At 41.5% G+C, this 22,400-nt stretch overlaps 1 protein-coding gene across 1 annotated transcript in view; it reads right to left on the reverse strand.

Moving 5' to 3' along the window:
- Positions 1-1,418: 1,418 nt before the first annotated feature.
- LOC140187999 (solute carrier family 12 member 2-like) overlaps positions 1,419-22,400 on the reverse strand; it is an 81,586-nt gene continuing 60,604 nt past the window's right edge. Inside the window, exons 16-26 of the mRNA XM_072243867.1 lie at positions 21,101-21,212; positions 20,846-20,986; positions 19,919-20,025; positions 19,164-19,243; positions 17,541-17,600; positions 16,248-16,364; positions 15,040-15,151; positions 3,913-3,999; positions 3,306-3,435; positions 3,147-3,214; positions 1,419-1,554 (exon numbers count right to left, since the gene is read on the reverse strand). Coding sequence (XP_072099968.1) covers positions 1,419-1,554; positions 3,147-3,214; positions 3,306-3,435; positions 3,913-3,999; positions 15,040-15,151; positions 16,248-16,364; positions 17,541-17,600; positions 19,164-19,243; positions 19,919-20,025; positions 20,846-20,986; positions 21,101-21,212 — 1,150 coding nt within the window. The remainder of the gene's footprint in view (positions 1,555-3,146; positions 3,215-3,305; positions 3,436-3,912; positions 4,000-15,039; positions 15,152-16,247; positions 16,365-17,540; positions 17,601-19,163; positions 19,244-19,918; positions 20,026-20,845; positions 20,987-21,100; positions 21,213-22,400) is intronic.

The following is a 22,400-nucleotide window of genomic DNA, read 5'->3' on the forward strand; positions in this document are numbered from 1 at the left end:
CCGAACCAAAAAAATAACCCACCAACTCATACCAAATAACACATAAAACCTAAACTAACACTAACATATAGTAAAAGCAGGAATGATATGCTACTAGCAGAACCAATAGTAACATGGGCAGCTTTCAAGATTCTTTCTCTGCATGTAAGTAGTACGAATGGTGGACACAGGCAAGTTCAACGCATGCACAATGTCTTTATTTCGTTCACCACTATTGAAGCGCTTAATTATGTCCAGTTTTACGCTAAGCATAACACCCTTACGAGCCATCTTAGGCTTTTCTGATACCTTAGGACACATCTTGCTAACTGATGCACAAAATAAATCGAGATAAAGCACTCTCGCTGCTCAAGGTGCACGCTGCCTCTATACCGGCTCGCTGCAGAACAAACGCTGAATGCTATTTTCAGTTTTCGTAACATCCTTATGAGCTCTCTTAGGCCTTTATATAAGGAACTTGAGCATCCGCGAATTGTGGTATCTGCGGGGGCTCCCGGAACCAATCCCCCGCAGATACGGAGGGCTGACTGTAATTAAATGTAAGACTCCCAAAACAAGATACATAGCACTGGATCAGTTGGCTAGTCAACTTGATGGTGACTGAGTATTGGGTCATGTAAGTGAAACTGGGACACAATTCGATTGGTGGCTGCCAATCACCAAAGCAACCATCAACAATTACCCTTCGCTTTTTGCCAATGAATCAATTTTAACTCCAACTTGTCATTCTCAGTTGGATCCCTTGGGGTTTTATCTTTCTGACCTACCTTCCATGAGGAACTTTGTCGAATGCTTTGCTGCGATCCATGTAGATTACACCCAATGGGTACCTCCATTGAGCTTCCTTGTTATCTCCTCAAAAATTTCAGACACAACTTCTCTTATAAATCCACGCTGATATGCTTTGATTAACCTGTTCTTTTCTAAATGACAGTTACAACTCTTCACAAGACCATTACAGTTATCATCAACCCAACAAAAAGTCGCTCAGAGGTCACACTGGCCCTTCTACGGAGTGTGTGGAATACTCCTCAACACACAGGTAGTACTTTTGAAGAGTAACTAGAAACAGTTAATAGTGAAATACTAATGTGTGAAGGCTGGGCTTATTCTGATGAGTGTAGTTGTGCCTCAGTCTTCCACCATCCTTAGTAGTATCAGAACAGGATCTCATCATCCGTTCTCACAATGATAGCATAGGTTCTCACACTCTAGGCAAGAATCAATATAAATCTACAACATCAAACAGAACCAAGCACAGCAAATTTCCACTACCCCAGCACTGACATACTAGATTACAAACCTCCTATAGTAATTTGATTCTCCTTTATTACATGAGGTTTTCCTATCACATTGCCTTGTGCCAGAGCTATCTATAACATATTCAGGCTCTCTATAAAGGCCCTGCGAAGACCACGTTAGGAGTAGAAGGTGAGGACACTTTGGTGGTTACCACGGATGAGAAGCACTGGGGGCAAATTCCGAGAAAGGATTTCCAGCCAGGCCATGTAGAGTGCATTGGACACCGACCCTTTACGTGCAATGGGCAAGCTCCTGAGGAAAAGAGAAAGGCGTTCAGGGTGGTATTGAACCTAATGAAGTACATACTTTAATAACAAGCAGGAGACATAGACATTAGGATCAAGAGCAGGCCTATAATGGTAGCTGCCATCTATTACTCCCATGGTTTCCTCAACCCCCTTGGTACCTTTACCATTCAGAAACATCATCTTACTGGCCTTTGGGATAAGTTCCATAGGATTGCAGCTGTTTGAATGAAGACATTTCTTCTCACCTCAGGCCCAAATTTAAGGAGCATGAAACTCTGACAGCTTACTCTAGACACCCCAACCAGAAAAAATCATCTTCCACATATCCCTGTTTCAATTAGATTCCTCCTCATTTTTCTAAACTGAAGTGAATATTAAACCTAACTGTCTTAATCTCTCCTCATATGGAAAACACACTTGTTCTATAGCAAGTGTATACTTTCATAAGCAAAGAAAAATACTACACACAATGTTCTACGTGTAGTGTCATCAGAACCCTGTACCTTTGGGCTGAGATTGTGTATTCAAATCTTAGCTTGACAGCCAACGTAACATTTACTGTATTAACTGTTTTTCGCATCTGCAGGTTTGTTTTAAGTCTATTTCTACATCAATACTTCCCTGTCTAACACCATTTAAATAGCAAGCAGCTTTCTCCTACCAAAAAGATAACTTGTCATCTATCTATGTTATCCTGCATATGCCATGTTTTCACACATTCTCTCAGTCTGCATCAGTCAAGTCTGTTTTCATCCTCCTCATAAAATCATCCATTATATTGTTATTGGTAAACTTCAAAATATTACATCCAAATCATCAATGTATGTTACAAATACCCGAGGCCCAACCATCAGTCACCACCTGCCACCTGTCTGATTTCAATCCATGCCAACACCATTCATTTTCATTTTTAAACTAACCTTATAAGTGGGAACTTATCACATGCTTGGCAAAAATTTAAGTAAACTGCATTTACTGATGCTCCCTAATCTATTCCACTAGTTACACCTGCAAGAAAGTCAAGGACACACGAGAATCTGCAGATGCTGGAAACACAGAGTTACAGACACAAAATGCTGGAGGAACTCAGCAGGTCAGGCAGACGTCTATGGAAAGAAGTAAAGTGTCAACGCTTCGGGCCGAGTCCGTTCATCACCCTAGAACACTGATTTTTTACTCCTCACCTGCCTAACCTGATGAGTTCTTCCAGCATGTTGTGTGTGTTGCAAGAAGATCAAGTAGTTCTTGTCTAAATGATTTCCTTCTAGAAATCCATGTTAATCTAATCCCATTTTCTCTGAGTATCCTGTTATCACACCTTGGATAATAGCTGGTGGCATATTCCCCACCACTGACGTTGGACTAACCAATCTCCAGCTTGTTCCTGCCTTTAACCACTCAAGCTGATGATTTGCCCCACATCTCAGGTACAAAATTTGTACAAAGAACAAAATCTCAACTGCACAGAACTGGGGAAGGAAAATGAATTGTGCATGAATTGCATCTCAGTTGCACCTGGCCCCTCAAACCTCTCAAAGAGAGCACATTTCTCCTATTTTGTCACAGGAGTGAGGGAGCTGAGGTCTCAGGACTTACATCACTATGAGGTTGGCAGAGCTGGAATGTTCCTGCAGCAGCTCATTCAGTCGTATCTGACGCTGCGTCTAGAATTCAAAAATCAGCAGTGGGGTCGTGATTGGGAGAAAGGTAGCATTTGAAAATCATAAATCATCACATGACAATCTGAGCTCAGACCTTCTCCGTGAACATTTCCAGGTCCTGGTCCAATATTTTCCATGCCGCACCCGTTTTTCTTGCTGTCTCCCCGTTCAAGTCTTCATTACGGAGCCTGTATGGCTTGATCAGCTCATCAAAGGCTTTGAGACTGAGAAAGGAAGCAGTGGCCAACAAAAGAGAAGCCAGAGAAGTTAAGAGTCCCACCCCACACCCATGGTACCCTGTCCTCATCCTGCATCTTAACCCCACCTCCTCATGAATTACCATCCTCCACGCATTGCCCCCCAGTCACATTGTACCACCCACCTTCCTAACACAAATGCATCCCCTCTAACCCCACCAGCATTCTTTACTCCATGCAATCTGCCCCTTTCCGACTGCACCACCCCATTCTCCACCCACATTGCACCACACACTTCCCTCACACACATTTGCCTCCCTCCACTGCCCTTTCCTGATCCCCCATTTCAGCAGTACTTATAACTCACCCTTCCATTGCCCCCCCTATTACCTTCGCACTGCTCAATTCCCTCTCACTGCACCACTCCTTTTCCTCCCTCCACAGACCTTTATCCCAAACCCTTACCCTCTCACTGCCCCTCCCCAGACCACACAGCCCACTTACCTCCTGGCGCCAGGTTTACTGTTTATGTTCGCAACGATCACAATGTCCGAAAAGCCAATGCGAAATTTGTTGAGTAACGTTGCCATCCTGTGACAAAGTGCTGATCAGAAGTAGCTCAAGGCACATCTCTCAAATGTCTCCAGGCATTGACAAAAAGACACAGACCGTGCCACCGTAACGTGTTATTATGGGTTACGTATAAAATCCAATTCTGCTTGCAATGGTATTTAGAGAGATCAACCCACAACCAGTAAGGAGTTTCAATGGTGCGGCGACCTTGTCAATGATCTTGCCTCCAAGTTGAGTGTTTCTGTAGGTCAGTGGCACCATCATGGCTTTTTGACTCCATGATAAACCAAAGAGTTAGAAATTCCCCAAAAGATCACAAACGAGAGAGTGATATATACCTACTATTCTACGCTGGGAAAAATATAGAATTGCACGTGAGGAGCAGAGAGTGCAACACATGTACGTGTTTATGTTACATAATCAGAACATTGCATCCCAGGGGAAACAGTTCCATTCCCAGTTTCCTGATTCTTCATGTATCTGAAGCTATCCTGATTTGGGTGTTTGAATTTCTGGATGTGGCTACCACACTAAGGGCAGATCATTCCAAGCCCAAAGAACCCCAAAATGCAAAAGATGACCAAACCGTCAAGGAATGTTGAAACATTATGTATTATCCAAGCTTGAAGTCGGGTTATCAAAGAAACATGCCCACTTTTTTAAAAAGCATTAACTCTTTCAAAATGAAGCAATTGAAATAGTTGAGGCTGTCCTCTATCTTTACTACTTGACCTCACGGCTGTGGCCTGCAACTAATGGGCTCCTGGATCGGCTGCAGTGATGGCTGGCTTCGTAGTTGTGGACTCACTTTTGTGAACATAGAAGAGTACAGCACAGGAACAGGCCATTCTGCCCACAACTTTGTGTCGAACCAGCTAAAAAGAAAATCAAAAACACCCAAACACTAATCCCTCCTACCTACACCATTGTCCATATCCCTCCATCTTCCTTACATCCATGTGCCTATCCAGACGTCTCTTAAAAGCCTCTAATGTATTTGCCACTGCCATCAGATGAAGCAACGCGTTCCAGGCATCCACAATTCTAAGTAAAAAATGTACCCCTCATATCCCACTTGAACCTACCCCTTCTCTCCTTCAATGCATGCCCTCTGGTACTAGTCATTTCAACCCTGGGAAGCAGATACTCCCTGTCCGAACCATGCCTCTCATAATCTTGTAAACTTCTATCAGACCTCCTTTCAGCCTCTGACGCTCCAGAGAGAGAAAAAACAAGTTTATTGAGCCTTTCGTGACAGCACATGTCCTCTAATCCAGGCAGCATCCTGACAAACCTCTTCTACACCCCCTCCAAAGCCTTAACATCCTTTCAATAGTGTAGCAACCTGAATTGTATGCAACACTCCAGGTATTTTATAAAGTTGCAGCATAACCTCTTGACTTTTGAATTCAACACCTCAACTAATAAAAGCAAGCATTCCATAAGCCTTCTTAACCACCTTATCGACCTGTGTAGCCATTTTCAAGGAGCCACCGACTTTGATCCCAAGATCTCTCTGCTCAGTAACACTGTTAAGGACCTTGCCTTTGCATTTGCCCTACCGAGGTACAACACCTCACATTTATCTGGGGGTTGAACATCATCTGCCATTCCTCTGTCCATATGATATGAAATTAAATCATTAGAAAGAGGTGACATAGGGGCAGAAGGTGTTGAATCATTGTGGATAGAGCTAAGGAACTGCAAGGGTAAAAAGATCCTGAAGGGATCTTCAGGCCCCCAACCAGTAGTAAGGATGTGGTTTATAAGTTACAATGGGAGATAGAAAATGCATGCCAAAAGGGCAATGTTAGAATAGTCATGGGGGTTTTCAATATGCAAGTACATTGGGGGAAAATCAAGTTGGTGCTGGATTCCAAGAGGGGGAATTTCTAGAATGCCTATCAGATGGCTTTTGAGACCAGCTGGTGGCTGAGCTTACTAAGGGTCAGCTATTCTGGATTGGGTGTTGGAAAATGAACCAGAATGATTAGAGAACGTAAGGTAAAAGAACCCTTAGGGGAAAGTGATCATAGTACGATTGAATTCACCCTGAATTTAGAGAAGGAGAAGCTGAAGTCACATGAATCAGTGGAGTAAAGGGAATGACAGGGCATGAGAGAGGAGTTGGCCAGAATCGATTGGAAAACAACATTGGCAAGGGTGATGATAGAACAGCAATGGCTGGAATTTCTGTAAGCAATTCAGAAGGCAAAGGATATATATACTCCAAAGAGGAAGAAGTATTCAAAAGGGAAGATGACACAACTGTGGCTAAGGAAAGAAGTCAAAGCCAAAGGGAGGGCATATAATAGAGCAAATATTAGTGGGAAGTTATCGGATTGGAAAGCTTTCAAAAACCAGCAGAAGGCAACTAAAAAAGTCATTGAGAAGGTAAAGATGAAATATGAAAGTAAGCTAGCCAATAATATCAAAGAAGATACCAGAAGTTTCTTCAGATACATAAAGTGCAAAAGAGAGGGGAGAGTGGATATCGGACCACTGGAAAACGATGCTGGAGAAGTATTAAGGGGGCACAAGGAAATGGTGGATGAACTGAATAAGTATTTTTCATCCATTCTTCACTGTGGAAGCTCCAGGTGTCAGGGGTCATGAAGTGGGTGAAGTTACCATTACTAGGAAAAGGTTCTTGGAAATTGAAAGGTCTGAAGGTAGGTAAGTCACCTGGACCAGATGGTGTACTCACCTGCCTCCCCCCACCCCCCAGGGTTCTGAAAGAGGTGGCTGAAGAGATTGTGGAGGCATTATTAATGATTTTTCAAGAATCACTAGATTCTGGAATGGTTCTGCAAGACTGGAAGATCACAGATGGAGTGTCACTCCACTCTTTAAGAAGGGAGAGATGCAGAAGAAAGGAAATTATAGGCCAGTTAGTCTAACCTCAGTGGTTGGGAAGATGATAGAGTCGATTGATGAGGATATAGTTTTGGGGTTCTTGGAGACACATGATAAAATAGGCCATAGTCAACATGGTTTCTTCGAGGGGAAAATCTTGCCTGACAAATCTGTTGGAATTCTTTGAAGAAATAACAAACAGGATAGACAAAAGAGAATCTGTTGATGTTGTGTATTTGAACTCTCAGAAGGCCTTTGACAAGGTGCCCCACATGAGGCTGTTTAACAAGATATGAGCCTATGGTATTATAGGGAAGATTCTAGCATGGATAAGGCAGTGGTTGACCGACAGGAGGCAAAGAATGAGAATAAAGGGAGCCCTTTCTGGTTGGCTGCTGGTGACTAGTGTTGTTGCACGAGGGTCTATGTTGGGATTGATTATATTATATGTTAATGATTTGGATGATGGAATTGATGGCTTTCACAAAAATTAGCAGACCTTCAAGGAAAATTAAAACAACTTCAAGTTGTAGATAGCAACAAAAGTAATTCAAATCGAAAACAGGAAATTAGGAAATTGCAAAGTGAAATTGACGATATTTATACGTTGGAAACTCAAAGAAATTTTCTTTACCTGAGACAAAAGAATTATGAAGTAGGAGGTAAATCAGCTAGATTATTAGCATATAAATTACAAAAACAACAAGCAGACAATACAATTCATAAAATAAAGAATCCAAAGACAAAGCTTGTGGAGAGTACAATAGGGAAAATTCAAGAGAGTTTTGAAACATATTATCGAGAGCTGTACTCCCAACCCCGGGCCCCCAGTGAGCCCTATATAGACAGTGTATTGAATTTTTTAGATCTACCTAAACTTACAGATTTACAAAATGAAAGTTTATTAGAACCAGTAACTGTCAAAGAACTGAACGTGGCCATCTCTAGGTTAAAGGCTGGAAAGTCCCCGGGTTCTGATGGGTTTACCTCAAAGTGGTACAAGTCCCTGAAGACACAGTTAGCCCCATTACTACCTAACATCTTTAATTGGATCTTGCAGGGAGGAGAAACTCCACCTTCCTGGAGAGAAGCCATTATTTCAGTTATTCCTAAAGAGGGTAAAGATAAACTAGAATGTGGCAATTATCGGCCAATTAGTGTCCTTAACTAAGATTACAAACTATTTACATCTATATTAGCGCGCAGATTGGAAAAGCTTTTACCTGGCCTAATCCACTTAGACCAGACTGGATTTATTCAACAAAGACAAACACAGGACAACATAAGGAGAACTCTGCACATATTAGAACAGGTTAATAAGAACGAGACAGAGACAATGGTAGTAGGATTGGATGCTGAGAAAGCTTTTGATTCGGTTAGTTGGGCATTCTTATACAGAGTGTTAGGAAGATTCGGCTTTCAAGAAAAGTTTATTAAAGTAATTCAGACTCTATATGACAGCCCTACAGCCCGAATTAAGATAAATGGGGACCTCTCTGACTCCTTCATCTTAGAGAGAGGCACTAAACAGGGATGCTCAATTTCTCCTCTCCTTTTTGCGCTATATATTGAACCGCTTGCCCAACTAATAAGACAGAGCGAAATCGTAAAAGGTATCAAGGTGGCAGGGATTGAACAGAAAGTGGCGTTATTCGCAGATGATGTTTTGGTCTATCTGAGTGAACCAGAAAAATCATTTATAGGATTGTTTACTCTGTTGGATGACTTTGGGAAAATATCAGGTTATAAAATAAATGTAAAGAAAATGCAGGTTATGTCCCTAAATTATACACCATCCAAAAAATTGCAGGATACATACGATCTTAAGTGGGAAGCTAAATCATTAAAATATTTAGGAATAACCCTGCCGAAGGATCTTTCAACACTGTCACAGGTAAATTATGGGCCATTAATCTCAGAGATAAAAGCAGATATGCATAGATGGAATCTTATCCCCTTTTTAAGTTTAAATTCAAGGATAAATACTATAAAAATGAATATTCTTCCTCGGTTATTGTATCTTTTCCGTATTTTACCGGTGGAGGTGGATGATAATCAATTCAGGGAATGGGACAAATGGATTTCCCGCTTCATTTGGCAAGGAAAGAAACCTAGAATTCGATATAACACCTTACAGTTAGGGAAGGAAGGAGGAGGTATGGTTCTTCCTTGCCTGAGAAATTATTTTTATGCCTCACAGATAATCCCTCTGTTATATTGGTGTAATAGGGAATATAAGGCTAGATGGAAGGGAATAGAATTTGGATTAGTTGACAGTTTTCCTCTTCAGGCCTCAATAGCTGACAAAGGATTGATGGCCCAGTTGGAAAAATTTAAAAACGCTTGGATAAATTTTACATTAAAAGTATGGCAGAAGGTGGTTAATTCATGTGGAATTAATAACATGTTAAAACTCTTTAGATGGTGTGCATATGATACCGAATTCCTTCCCAACAGAGGAGATAAAAGATTTGAGCTATGGATAAAGAAAGGTCTTACAACCTACCTCTCATTTATAGATAAAAGAGTATTACAAAGTTTCCAAATCCTGCAGGACAAACGTGGCCTAGAACATAATGACTTTTTTTTAGGTACCTTCAAGTACGAAACTATGTTAACCAGAGTTGTAGATATACAGACCTATCAACAGTAGAACTAGAATTTTTCGAGATTCTGAATTCAGCTTGCAGTTCAATACCTAGTAAATCAGTTTCTCGATTATATAATGCACTCTCCCATGCTAAAAATGTAAATACACTGTATATTAAAGAGAAGTGGGAGAAAGAAGCGGGGTTGGTACTTTCAGAGGAGGCTTGGGAGAAAATCTACAGCTTTCAATGGTCCTCGACTAATTCTTTGACTTGGAGAGAACATTGTTGGAAAAACATTACAAGATACTTCAAGACCCCATATCAGGAAAAATATAAAGATACAAATGTGATGTGTTGGAGAAGGTGCGGCTCCAAGGAGGCAAATCATTTTTATATTTTTTGGGATTGCCCTAAATTAAGTCTATTTTGGGAAGGTATTCATAGAACATTAGTTAAGGTACTTAGGTCCCAGATACCTCTGAACTTTGAGATGCTCTATTTGGGGCATGTATTGTTTCTTGAACAGAAGGAAGATATAAAGTTGCTGCAGGCCCTCTTAGCGGCAAGTAAGAAATCAATCACTAGAAAATGGCTAAATCCAATACCACCTACATTAGAAGATTGGTACGAAATTATCTTGGAAATATTTAAAATGGAAAAGTTGACTTACTCCCTGAGAACTCAAAAAGAAAAATTTTATCAAATCTGGAATAAATGGATTGAATATATAACCCCAATGCGAGTAGACTTTAGATGACTCTCCTAATGATTTACACTGCTCTTCTCATCAACACAGTAATATTGCTAACGTAAGCACCCCTAGTCTAAATGTTTGTTTTTTTTTCTTTTGGAAAATAGAGAATTAACACAAGTAAAGGGAAAGATTTGGGAAAGGGATAAAAAAAATGAAAAAATTAAGTAAATAAGTACATAGGGATTGGATAATTATGTCTGCGGGCAGGAGCAAGCATGAACAAATTAGGATATAAACACCTACAATGCTTGATACATAGGCTTATATACAACATTTTGGACCAGTGGAAATGGTCCAGAAGGGTTATATGGAAACTATTATTACCATTTTTCTTAACAACTAATTCCATTACTTAGCCTAATAGGTTAGATTTACCACAGTACATAATTATCTATTTAAATGTTTATTTTCCTTTTATATCATCACAATGTGTACTTAAGAATGTATAAATAATTGTAGTTTTATACATATAAAAAAATGGAAAAGGTTATATGTGTGAAAAAAGTACATGACATTTGTGAATTCCTTATCCAAATAAAAAAAAGAAAAAAAAAAAGAATTGATGGCTTTGTTGCAAATTTTGCAGAAGATACAAAATAGGTTGAGGGGCAGGTAGTTTTGAGGAACTAGAGAAGCTACAGAAGGACTTAGACAGATTAGGAAAATGGGCAAAGAGGTGGCAGATAGAATACAGTGTTGGGAAGTGTATGGTCATGCACTTTAGTAGAATAAATGAACAGGTTGACTATTTTTGAAATTGGGAAAAAATGCAAAAATAAACTGAGGGGCAAAGGGACTTGGGAGTCCTTGTGCAGGATTCCCTAAAGGTTAATTTGCAGGTTGAGTCTGTGGTGAGGAAGCCAAATGCAGTGTTAGCATTCATTTCAAGAAGACTAGAATATAAAAGCAAGGATGTAATGTTGAGACTTTATAAAGCACTGGAGAGACCTCACCTGGAGTATTGTGAGTAGTTTTGGGCCCCTTAGAAAGGATGTGTTGAAACTAGAGAGGGTTCAAAGGAGGTCACAAAAATGAGGGGTGACCTTATTGAAACCTATCAAATGGTGAAAGGTCTTGACAGAGTGGATGTGGAGAGGATGTTTCCTATGGTGGGAGAGTCTAAGATCAGAGGACACAGCCTCAGAATAGAGGGGTGTCCTTTTAGAATGGAGATGAGGAGCAATTTCTTTTGCTAGAGAGTGGTAAATCTGTGGAATTTATTGCCACAGGCAGCTATGGAGGCCAAGTCTTTACATATACTGAAGGCAGAGGTTGATAGATTCTTGATTGGTCAGGGCATGAAAGGATACAGGGAGAAGGCAGGAGACTGGGGCTGAGAGGAAAAATGGATCAGCCATGATGAAGTTGCAGAGTAGACTTGATGGGCCAGATGGCCTAATTCTGCTCCCATCTCTAATGGTCATAGCTGCAACTGATTTATATCATGCTGTATTCTTTGCCAGTCTTCTACAACATCCACAACTCCATCAATCTTGGTATCATCCACAAATTTAGAGGTCCCAATACATATCCCTGTGGAACTCCACTAATTACACACCTCTGGCATGAATATGTCCCTTCAACCACTGCCCCCTGTCTTCTATGTACAAGCCAGTTCTGGATCCAAATAGCCAATTCTCCACAGATTCCATGTGTCTTAATCTTCTGGATTAGCCTCCCATGAGGGACTTTGTCAAGCACCTTACTAAGATCCATGTAGACAACATCCACTGCCCTACCCTCATCAATCCCTCTCGTCACCCAGTCAAAAAACTCAACCAAGTTGATGAAGCAAAAGTTCTGAATGTTATTTGCTTACTTTTATTGTTTGCACAACTCGGGTTTTTATCTGCAAATTGGGTGTTAGACGGTTTTCTTTATTAATGGGTTCTAATTGGGTTTCTTTGTTTTATGGCAACTGATTTCAAGGTTGTATATCATATACAAACTTTGATAATAACTGAACCTTGACCAACATTGCCTGGGTGGGGCACAGACTGGTAAATCTGGAGGAATGATAGGACCCTAAGACATAGGAGCAGAAAGAGGCTACACACGTTGATAAAGTGATTAAGAAGGCTTATGGAATGTTTTTATTAGTCGAGGCATTGAGTTCAAAAGTCAGGAGATTATGTTACAACTTTATAAAACTCTGGTTAGGTCACATCTGGATTATTGCATACAGTTCTGGTCACCCATTATAGCAAGGGTGTTGAGGCTTTAGACAGGGTGCAGAAGAGGCTCACCAGGATGCTGCCTGGTTTAGAGGGCATGTGCTATCATGACAGGCTAGATAAACTTGAGTGGATTTCTCTGGAGTGCCGGGAGCTGAGGGGAGACCTAATAGAGGTTTATTAAATCATGAGAGGCATAGATAGAACAGACAGGGAGTATCTGTTTCTCGGGGTTGAAATATCTAGTACCAGAGGTCATGCATTGAAGGAGAGAGGGGGTAGGTTCAAGTGGAATGTGAGGGGCAAGTTTTTTACTCAGGGAGTCGTGGATGCCTGGAATGCACTGCCCGGCATGGTGGCAATGGCAAATACATTGGAGGCTTTTAAGAGATGTTTGGATAGGCACAGGGATGCAAGAAAGATGGAGGGATATGGACATGGTGTAGGTGGGAGGGATTAGTGTTTGGGTGTTTTTGATTTTCTTTTTAGCTGGTTCGACACAAAGTTGTGGACTGAATGGCCTGTTCCTGTGCTATACTACTTTACGTTTTATGTTTAATTAGGCTACTGGGCCCATCGGGTCTCATTTATTATCCCTCTCAACCCCATTCTCCTGCCTTCTCCCCATAACCTTTGACGTCTGACTAACCCAGAACTATTCAAGCTCCACTTTAAATATACACAATAACTTGAACTTCACGGCAGTCGAGGGCATTGAATTCCACAGACTCACCATCCTCTGTCTTTAAAAAAACTCTTCTTCATCTCTGCTCTAAATGGACATCCCTCTATTCTGAGGCTGTGACCTCTGGTCTGAGACTCACCCACTATAGGAGACACCCACTGGGCCTTTCGATATTTGATAGGTCTCAGTGAGATTCCCCACCCCCACCCCCCATTCTTCTAAACTCCAGCGAAGTCAGGTCCAGAGTCATTAAATGGTCCTCATATGTTAACTCTTTGTACATCTGTGTAAGATGTAATGATTGAACATCTCACTCCAATCCAGCAGGGGTTACTTTACCTTTCTTTTGCTGTTGGTTCTCAGAATGCAATCCTTCCTACCAAAATGACACTGGAGAGAGAGCAATGGGAGCAAATAGATTAATGAAGTGTCTTGCCTCAGTCCTCAGTGTGAAAGACACCAGCAGCAGGCCAGAAATTCAAGAGTATCAGGGGGCAGCAATGTGTTCAGTTGCTATTGCTAAGGAGAGGGTGCTTGGAACGGTGAAAGGACTGAAGGTAGATAACTCACCTGGCCCAGAGACCACATAACAGGGTCTGACGGAGGTAGCTAAAGAGTTGTGGAAGCATTGGTAGTGACCTTTCAAGAATTACTAGATTCTGGAATAGCTCCGGAGGAGTAGAAAATTGTGAATGTTTCTCCACTCTTTAAGAAGCAAAAGACAGGAAATTATAGGCCAGTTAGTTTAACTTCAGTGGTTGGCAAGATGTTAGAGTCCCATTATTAAAGATGAGGTCTCAGGGTACTTGGTGGCACGTGATGAAATAGGCTAAAGTCAGCATGGTCTCCTTAAGGGGAAATCTTGCCTGGCAAATCTGTGGGAATTCTTTGAGGAAGTAGCAAGCAGGCTAGACAAAGGAGTGTCAGTGAATGTTGTTTACCTGGAATTTCAGAAGGTTCTCGACAAGATGCCACACTTGAGGATATTGAACAAGTGACGAGTCCATGGTATTCCAAGAAAGATACAAATTTTGAGCCGAGTCCTGACGAAGGGTCTCGGCCTGAAATGTCAACTGTTTATTCCTGTCCATAGATGCTGCCTGAGTTGTTAAGTTCCTCCAGCATTTTGTGTGTGTTAGCATGAACAGAAGATTAGCTGACTGCCAGAAGGCAAAGAGTGGGAATAAAGGGGGCTTTTGTCATTGGCTGCCAGTAGCTAGTGGTGTTTGCGGGGTCAGTGTTGGGGCCACTAATTTTCATGTTCTATGTTAAGGATCCGGATGACATAATTGAAGACCTTTTGGCTAAGTCTGTGAATGATGCAATTACAGGTGGAGGTGCAGGTAGTGTTGAGGAAGCGATGAGTCTGCAGAAGGTCTTAGACAGATGAGGAGAATGGGCAAGGAAGTGGCAGCTGGAATATGGTGTAGCGAAGTGTATGGTCATGCACTTTCATTGAAGGAATAAAGACTCAGATTACTTTCTAAACGTACTCGCTGGAGTTTAGAAGAATAAGGATGCATATCATTGAAACCTATTGAATATTGAAAGGCCCAGACAGAGTGGACATGGAAAGGATGTTTCCGATGATGGGGGAGTCTAGAATCAAAGGACACAGCCTCAGAATAGGACAACCCTTTAGAATAGAAATAAGGAGGAATTTCTTTAACCAGAGGGTGGTGAATCTGGGGAATTCATTGCCACAGACAGTCATGGAAGCCAAGCCATGGGGTATATTTAAAGTGGAGGTTGATAGCTTCTTGATCAATAAGGGTGTCAAAGGTTACAGGGAAAAGGCAGGAGTATGGGGTTGAGAGGGAAAATAAATCAGCCGCGATGCAGCCGATCTGATGGGCCAAATGGCCTAATTCTGCTTCTACGTCTTTTGGTTGAAAGTTCCATGCTACATCCATTTGACACATTGGTGTCAATTGTAAAAAAGTCAGTGTACGAGGGAAGTCAATGAACAATGCAAAGGCACTGCACACATATTCTAACCTTCTCTTGTCATCATCAATGGTGTGGATATTGCCAGCTGTAAGTACCCTGATTCTGCAGTCGTTCCACTGCTTTTTCATGTTCATGAGGTATGGGATAAGCAGGGTCAGACCTAAATGATAAAGATAACAATATTAACAAAAGAAGCAATGCCTCAGTGTACACGTGAACATTTCCCCAGTACATCCAAGGTCAAATTGCCCAGACTCTCAAGTAGAGAAGGACCTGATATTCTGAGAGTGAAGGAACTATACCACTGAGAGGACCAACTGGAGACCCAGTAGTCAGAGACTGTGTCACATTTCAGTAGAGATGGAAACAACATTTCATTTTGACCATTGTGTGGAAAGTTCTGAAGTGTGAATCGGAATAGCGACAGTGGTGAGGGCATTTTAACATGAATAAACTAAGTGGAATAACTATTAAGTGTTTTTTTTCCCTTCTCACCTAGTTAAAAAAAAACTCCCCATCAGTCCCATATAGCAAGACAGTGCAGAATCTGGAATAACATACAAGATACTGGAGGAGATCTGCAAGTCAGGGAGCATCTGTGGAAGTAAATAGACAGTCGTTGTTTTCATCAAGACCCTTCGCCTGGACTGGTGCCAGCAGGTTTAGTGCTGGATTACCTCTATATCCATCCTCCAAGTTCATCTCCTTTCTTTAAACTCAAACCACACTGGTCTCCACCCGAAAAGTTGACTGTCCATTCCTCTCCAACTGCTGCTGTTTGACGTGTTGAGTTCCTCCAGCATCTTATGTTTTAGTCCCTTAAACGATGCCTTCCATTTTGGCTTTTTTGTACCAGGAGCTTCAGTCAGCTCCAAACCACAGCACCGTGGCACAGTAGACTAGTGCTTAGTGCAATCAATTTACAGCATCTCTGATTGGGGTTCGATTCCACTGCTGTCTGTAAGGAGTTTGTATATTCTCCCCATGACTGCATGGGCTTCCTGCGGGTTCTCTGGTTTTCTCCCACATTCCAAAGACGTACGGTCGGGGTTAGTGAGTCAAGGGCATACTACATTGGAGCTGAAAGTGTGGCCTCCACCCAGCCCAATCTTTGGACTGCATTGGTCACTAACGCAAAACAATGCATTTCACTGTATGTTTCGATGTACAAGTGACAACCTTCTAAATTCATGGCAAAAAAAAATTGAATTTAGGAGGGACTTATCAAAAGATATCATGTGTACATTAAATCTTACCTCCGTCATCAAAAAGCCACCAAACGTCAATGATTCCTTTGCCCTGTTTCTTTTGAAATACTGTTTCAATCCCTGGTAAAGTTTGAGGGTGACTTTTGAAGTACTGAAGTTCAGTTTCTGTCATGAGAAGGTAAAGGGAGGGATTACATCATACTTCCAATGTCCTGTCGACTCACACTGACATACACAGGCTAAGCTAAAGGCAGTCAAACAAACCCTCGGCTTCCTGCAGTGAGTTCCCTACTTGCTGCCAGTTTGACACTGGGGACACTCGGCATAATCTAACGGATGTGTACAGACAACCTGGAGTTTGGTCTAATATAAAAATCTATCCCACAGCAATCCTAATGAGCTGAGAGTGTGAAAGTTAAATACACAAAAACATTTGATTTAAAACACCATTGATCTCTTTTTTTTTCAAATCTGGCTTTGAAAATGGTTGAAACAGAATGAAAAATTAAATTGGATGAAATCACCTTAGTGCTGTTTGGGAGGACTGCTATTATCAGAGCCAGTGGAAGTTTCCCCAGGTCAAGTGAAGCCTAGACAACACATACAAAATGCTGGAGGAACACAGCAGGCCAGGCAGCATTTATGGAAAAGAGTAAACAGTCGATTTTTCAGACAAGATCAATCATCAGTCCCGATGAAGGGTCTTGGCCCGAATGTCAATTGTTTACCCTTTTCCATGGATGCTGCCCAGCCTACTGAGTTCCTCCAGCATTGTGTGTGTGTTGCTTTGGATTTCCAGCATCTGCAGATTTTCCTCATGCAAGTGAAACCACGGTTCAATAGAAGTTGATTTACCCCATCAACAAGCCCCAGATGAAATAAAGTCCAAGTTAAATCACCATGAGCTCGCTCATTCCCTGGTCCATTTCTAATCTTGGAACTGTTGAGGAGATGCTGGACTAATAATTATCTTCATAAAGGCATGTACAGGCTCGATGGTGGATTACCTCTATCCTTTCTCCAAACACCAGCCACTACTTACAGTGAGGATTTCCCAGATACAGCTTGTACCACACAATATCTGCACACACAGCACAGTATCTGCTGGGTACAGTGCTTAAAGAGAATGAGAAAGGGATGGTGATGATACCCAGCAGAGGAAGCAGGAAGAGACAGTTAAAGCCAACAGTAATCCTTTCCGATTAGAAAGTGGTGTTTTCTCATCACTAATTAGGTTTATAAACTTTTAAAACTACTTATATTTTCTCATAACTCACATACTTTGAGAGTATTTGAGAATATCAACATGACTTCAGGAAAACATTTTTTGTTCTTTGGTACCTGGGCTGAAGAGTGGCTGTGCCTGAGGTCTATTCATAGATTCCGCTTCCTTCTGATTTTCTAAGAATGAAAAACAAAACGATAATGTGTAGCAAAGTTCATGTTAACAGTTTACAACCCACTCCGCAAGCATAAAGTAAATGGTAAGGTATTGCAATTTCATTCACTGTAATTGAAAGATTAGTGTTGGAATTGCAATTGTGGACTTAAAGTGTGTCCTCTTTAATTAACAGTATTCCTCCTTTCACCCCAACCCCATCTTCCAGAGCGGCAGACTAGGAGTATGAGAATGAAAAAGAACACAGCAACTATGGAAAGAGAAAAAAATTCAGATCTACCATGAAATTCCCTTTACCACACAGGGAGACCTGAAACCCAATTCTCACATGTGGTATAAAGGAATTAGAGGCTCTTTTAATAAACCCAAGTTTATTTTTATTAACAACTTCTTAAAAGACACAAATGTTTCCAAAGACAAAGAACTTAAGGTTGCTTCACAAACATGAGAAAATCTGCAGATGCTGGAAATCCAAAGCAATGCACACAAAATGCTGGAGGAACTCAGCAGGCCAGGCAGCATCTACGAGAAAAAGTAAACAGTCAACACTTCTGGGTCGAGCCCCTTCGTCAGGACTGGAAAGGAGCATTTCCCCCTCCTCTCCAGTCCTGGTGAAGGGTCTCAGACTGAAATGTCGACTGCTTGCTCTTTCCATTAATGCTGCCTGGCCTGCTGAGTTCCTCTGGCATTGTATGTGTGTTGCTAAGGTTACTTCATTTCAAATCCATTGATACTTTAAGAAGCTTCCAGTTTTAAACTGAACTTACTCATCACGTCACTGATAATGTTTTATAGGGAGTTCCAACTATTGCTTATATCCGACATAGAGATAAACTTAGTAAAGGAACAGAGTCCATTTCCATCAATACATCTCTCAACAGAGAACACTTCACCCCCACGCCCCCACAAATATCACACTCCAGCCCCAAGAATGAGAGGAATAAGTGCACCCCCCACAAATACCCCTATATAATGAGGGATGCTAGTCATCACCTATAAATACCCCCATACAATGAGAGCCATCAATACTCCTCCGCAAGTACCTCCCTACAATGATACACAGGAGCCTCAGGCACGAATATCCTGGCACAACAGTCACAGATCCCGTTACATCCTGCAATTACCTCTGCCTGCATTTTGTCGCTCTTTCTTACTCATCTGGTTTTCTATTCTCCTAGATTTTCAGTATGACCTTTAGCCCTTGGGTGCCTGTTGTTCTGGTTCCCAAGAACCACCACCTTCAAAGGTATAATTTAGTGTCAGAGAAATGTATACAATATACATCCTGAAATGTTTTTTCTTCGCAACCATCCACGAAAAACAGAGGAGTGCCCCAAAGAATGAATGACAGTTAAATATTAGAACCCAAAGCGCCCCCTCCCCAGCTCCCCCTCCCTCCCGCACGTAAACGACAGCGAGCAACAATCCCCCGCCACCCACCGGCAAAAATAAAGTGCACCTGCTACCAGCACTCAAGTGTGAGCAAAGCAATAGCAAAGACACAGACTTGCAGTTACCCCAAAGACTACATTGTTCACCCAAGGCATCCAGTATTCTGTTGTTACCTTGCTCCAGAGACTGAGAGATATCCAGTCCTCCTGGAAGCCTAACAATCACTACTCCATACTGAAAGTCAAAGGCGTCACTGAGGAAGAGAATAATGTCACTTAAAACTACAAGCAGTACCACGGGGTAAATAAAAGCACTTTCTTTATTTCAATGAAATAATGTTATCATAAAATGTATTCACAGGAGCAACACAAGATTCTTTCGAACTGAGGCTTTGATTTTAATCACCTTCAGGCCAAGGGCTGCTCACAACATCAATGACAGAAGTTCTGAGAAGATGGAAGTGACTCAAAACTTGTGAATAGTTAAATCTGAAAATAGTGTCTAGTTGTAAATTATTCTTTTTTTAAAAAGTGAGAAGGCAGTGTAGTGCATTAAATGCATGTGTGCAGTGTGGGCAGTTGGCTGATAAACCGAGTGCAGATCTCCATCTCCTTGTGTTTATAAAATCCGCATGACTCAGAATTCAAAGCAGGAATTGGTGAGCATCACCCTGTGGCTCATGAACCCGCTCTCCAGGAAGGCCTGTTTGCCAACATTGATTGGTTTCTCACTGTACACAAGTTATTCTCAATTGCTCCTCTTGCATTTTCCCATCATTGTGATCCATCGGTTTCACTGACTGACTCTGCATTCAGTTATCAGATTCACTGAACGGGCAGCTGTTTGATATTCTGTTAGGGTCTCTCTGTTGGGAAGGGTTACAGGAGACAAATATTTGAGATTAATCTCAGTGACTGACAGTACTCACTGGATAATGTTGATGTAACAGTCCACTTCTTTAATGCTGGTCAAGGTCCAATTTGTTTTGAAGCCTAGGACCAGAGTATTAGGTCTCATCCTGCCAAGGCCCACGGCCTGTGGAACAGAGAATAGATCCAGCTCCAATGATACAATCATAGGTCATTTTGTCCCTGTCTTCCACTCCCCATAATCTTTGCAACTGCCAACTGTAGAAGACGCAATCATCATGGGCGCTCCAACCTTCTACAGATAAATGATTCCACACAGTCCAGTGCTAAGCCAGAAAGCATGTTTGGTCCATTCCTGATACAGCAAAACTATGGAAAGACTTTAGTGATTAGCATCTGTACTTTTGTATCAGGAAACCATACAGATTTCCAGTGACTGCTATTGGAAAGTGTCCCTGGGACATACGAGAGTGCTGAAGAAAGACAGAAGCAGGCTTACTGTAACATCTTTTACTGTTGTACATCTTATCAGTGCCTATTCTCAGGGCACATACAAAGCTGAAGTGCCCAAGTTCAGTAAGCACTCGGGAAACCTACTCTTCAAAGTAGCAAATCTATAGTGAGGAGTGGAGAGTGGAGAATTTGAGATGGTATTGTGTGTTAAGCTAGGTGTTAAGTTAGTGTACAAAGGTATGCAATATGGCTCAGGGTGGGAATAGAAAGGTTTAAGCAGGATGTAAGAGTCATAATAAGGAGCTAAAGCATCTGAGGATATTAACATGGAAAAGTGGAAGTGCAAAAATCAAAAATACTTTAAATACAAGTAATCGGAAATAAAAAAAGAAAATGCTTGAAATATTTAAAAGGGCAGGCAGATGCAAAATTAGAGTTTCAGATCAAAGACCCCTTGTCAGATACTTCTTGAGCTTTTGGAAGTCCCCAGCATTTTCTGCTTTTATTTTTGAAGAGTTGGAGAGTTTGGTTACCTGGAGCAGACACAGTGCACCCTGCCGAAGGTCTCCAGCATACACTGCAGAATAAAATCCCTTCTTCTTGTATTGTGCCAACCACCTCTGGTATTTCACCTGATTCCCAGGTATTTCCTTCAGTGCCTGCCTCTGGGATTCCTACTGGGTGAAAGAACTGTATCAAATCCTTGCTTCAGCACGCCATAGTTTTTCAATATATATGGTACTAAATGGGTGTTGTGGTAAATGAGGGGTAGGAAAGTTTACACATACCATATGAACATGTCCACAGATCATGAGGCCAACATTTCGTGTGAAAGCATGTGTGATGTCCACCAGGGCTGGGCGTGATGATGGTGGTCCGGTCAGGACAAGACACTGTGGCCTGGGTTGGCAAAAGGCATGGAGATGTCCATCTCAGAGCAATTCACTTAACTTTAGATTCTACGTCTACTGTACTCTGAAACCAGGTGGGGGCAGAAAACAGCATCCAAGAAGCACTCCTGTATCACAGACTCATCAACTTCTTTTTTAACCTCATTGTACCTTATCTACTCAAAGTCAACTTCTTCTAGTTTGTTGAGCACAGACAGAACTTTATGAGCTTCAATTAGACATTCCTCTCAAACTTCCAAGTTTCACAATCCCAGGAATCAGTCTGTTCCTTGCTGATTCCCATCTCTGGTAAATTTATTCTTTCTTAGCAAAGAAAACCAAAATTCTCCACAATACAGCACTTCAAGAGTGGAAAGCATTGTTTTTAAAAAGAAAGGGGATTTTGTTTTTAAATCCTCAGCAGGTCAGACAGCATCTATGGGGAGAGAAGCAGAGAGGAAATCCTGCAGAGAGGTGAATGACCTCCGTGACTCACCAGCCTGCAGCTTATCAACATGGAGCAATGGATTTTGTGGGTGAAAAGAAATGAATTCAAATTGATAAGGATTAATTCAATAAAAAGAGGTATTTTGCATAAAAGTAAAATATGTTGGTTACATGGTCATTTCATATGCAGATAATTATTTTAGTAATTGCATTATTAGGCATTACGAAATATGTCAATGAACAGAGACCCAAAGGTTCAAATAGATCCCATGAACGTAAAGGGAAGGTAGATGAAGCCACAGAAGGTGAATAAGTTTGCTTCTGTGAACAGCAGAATAGAATGTTAAAGTGAAGTTGCAGCAATTAGTCTGCAATTTCAAGCCCCGTTTTAGAAACGAGCTCCAATCCAGTGAGTGCCCAGTGGAGATTCACCAGAATAACGTCTGCGTTGGAAACTGCATTTGAAAAGAGAAACTTGAGCTGCAGATGCCATTCCCACTGGATGAAAAAGGAAAATACGTGATAGACTTTTTGATGAAGAGTAAGCACAACTTTCTCTGGGTGGGCAGTCAGTGGTAGGGGTTCACTGCGAGAAGGAGAAATGACCTCTGGCAAATACAGGGCACTGGAGGAAGGAAAGTGCTTCCATGTGGTGAATGAAGCCAAGACCAAAGGAAAGCTGGAAAGAACCGGAAGAAAAAAGGTACAAAATCTGCAGGAAGAAAGCAGAGCTCAGTAAAAGTTGACAGAC

This window comes from Mobula birostris, chromosome 26 (genome assembly GCF_030028105.1).
Source record: "Mobula birostris isolate sMobBir1 chromosome 26, sMobBir1.hap1, whole genome shotgun sequence".
NCBI lineage: Eukaryota > Metazoa > Chordata > Chondrichthyes > Myliobatiformes > Myliobatidae > Mobula > Mobula birostris.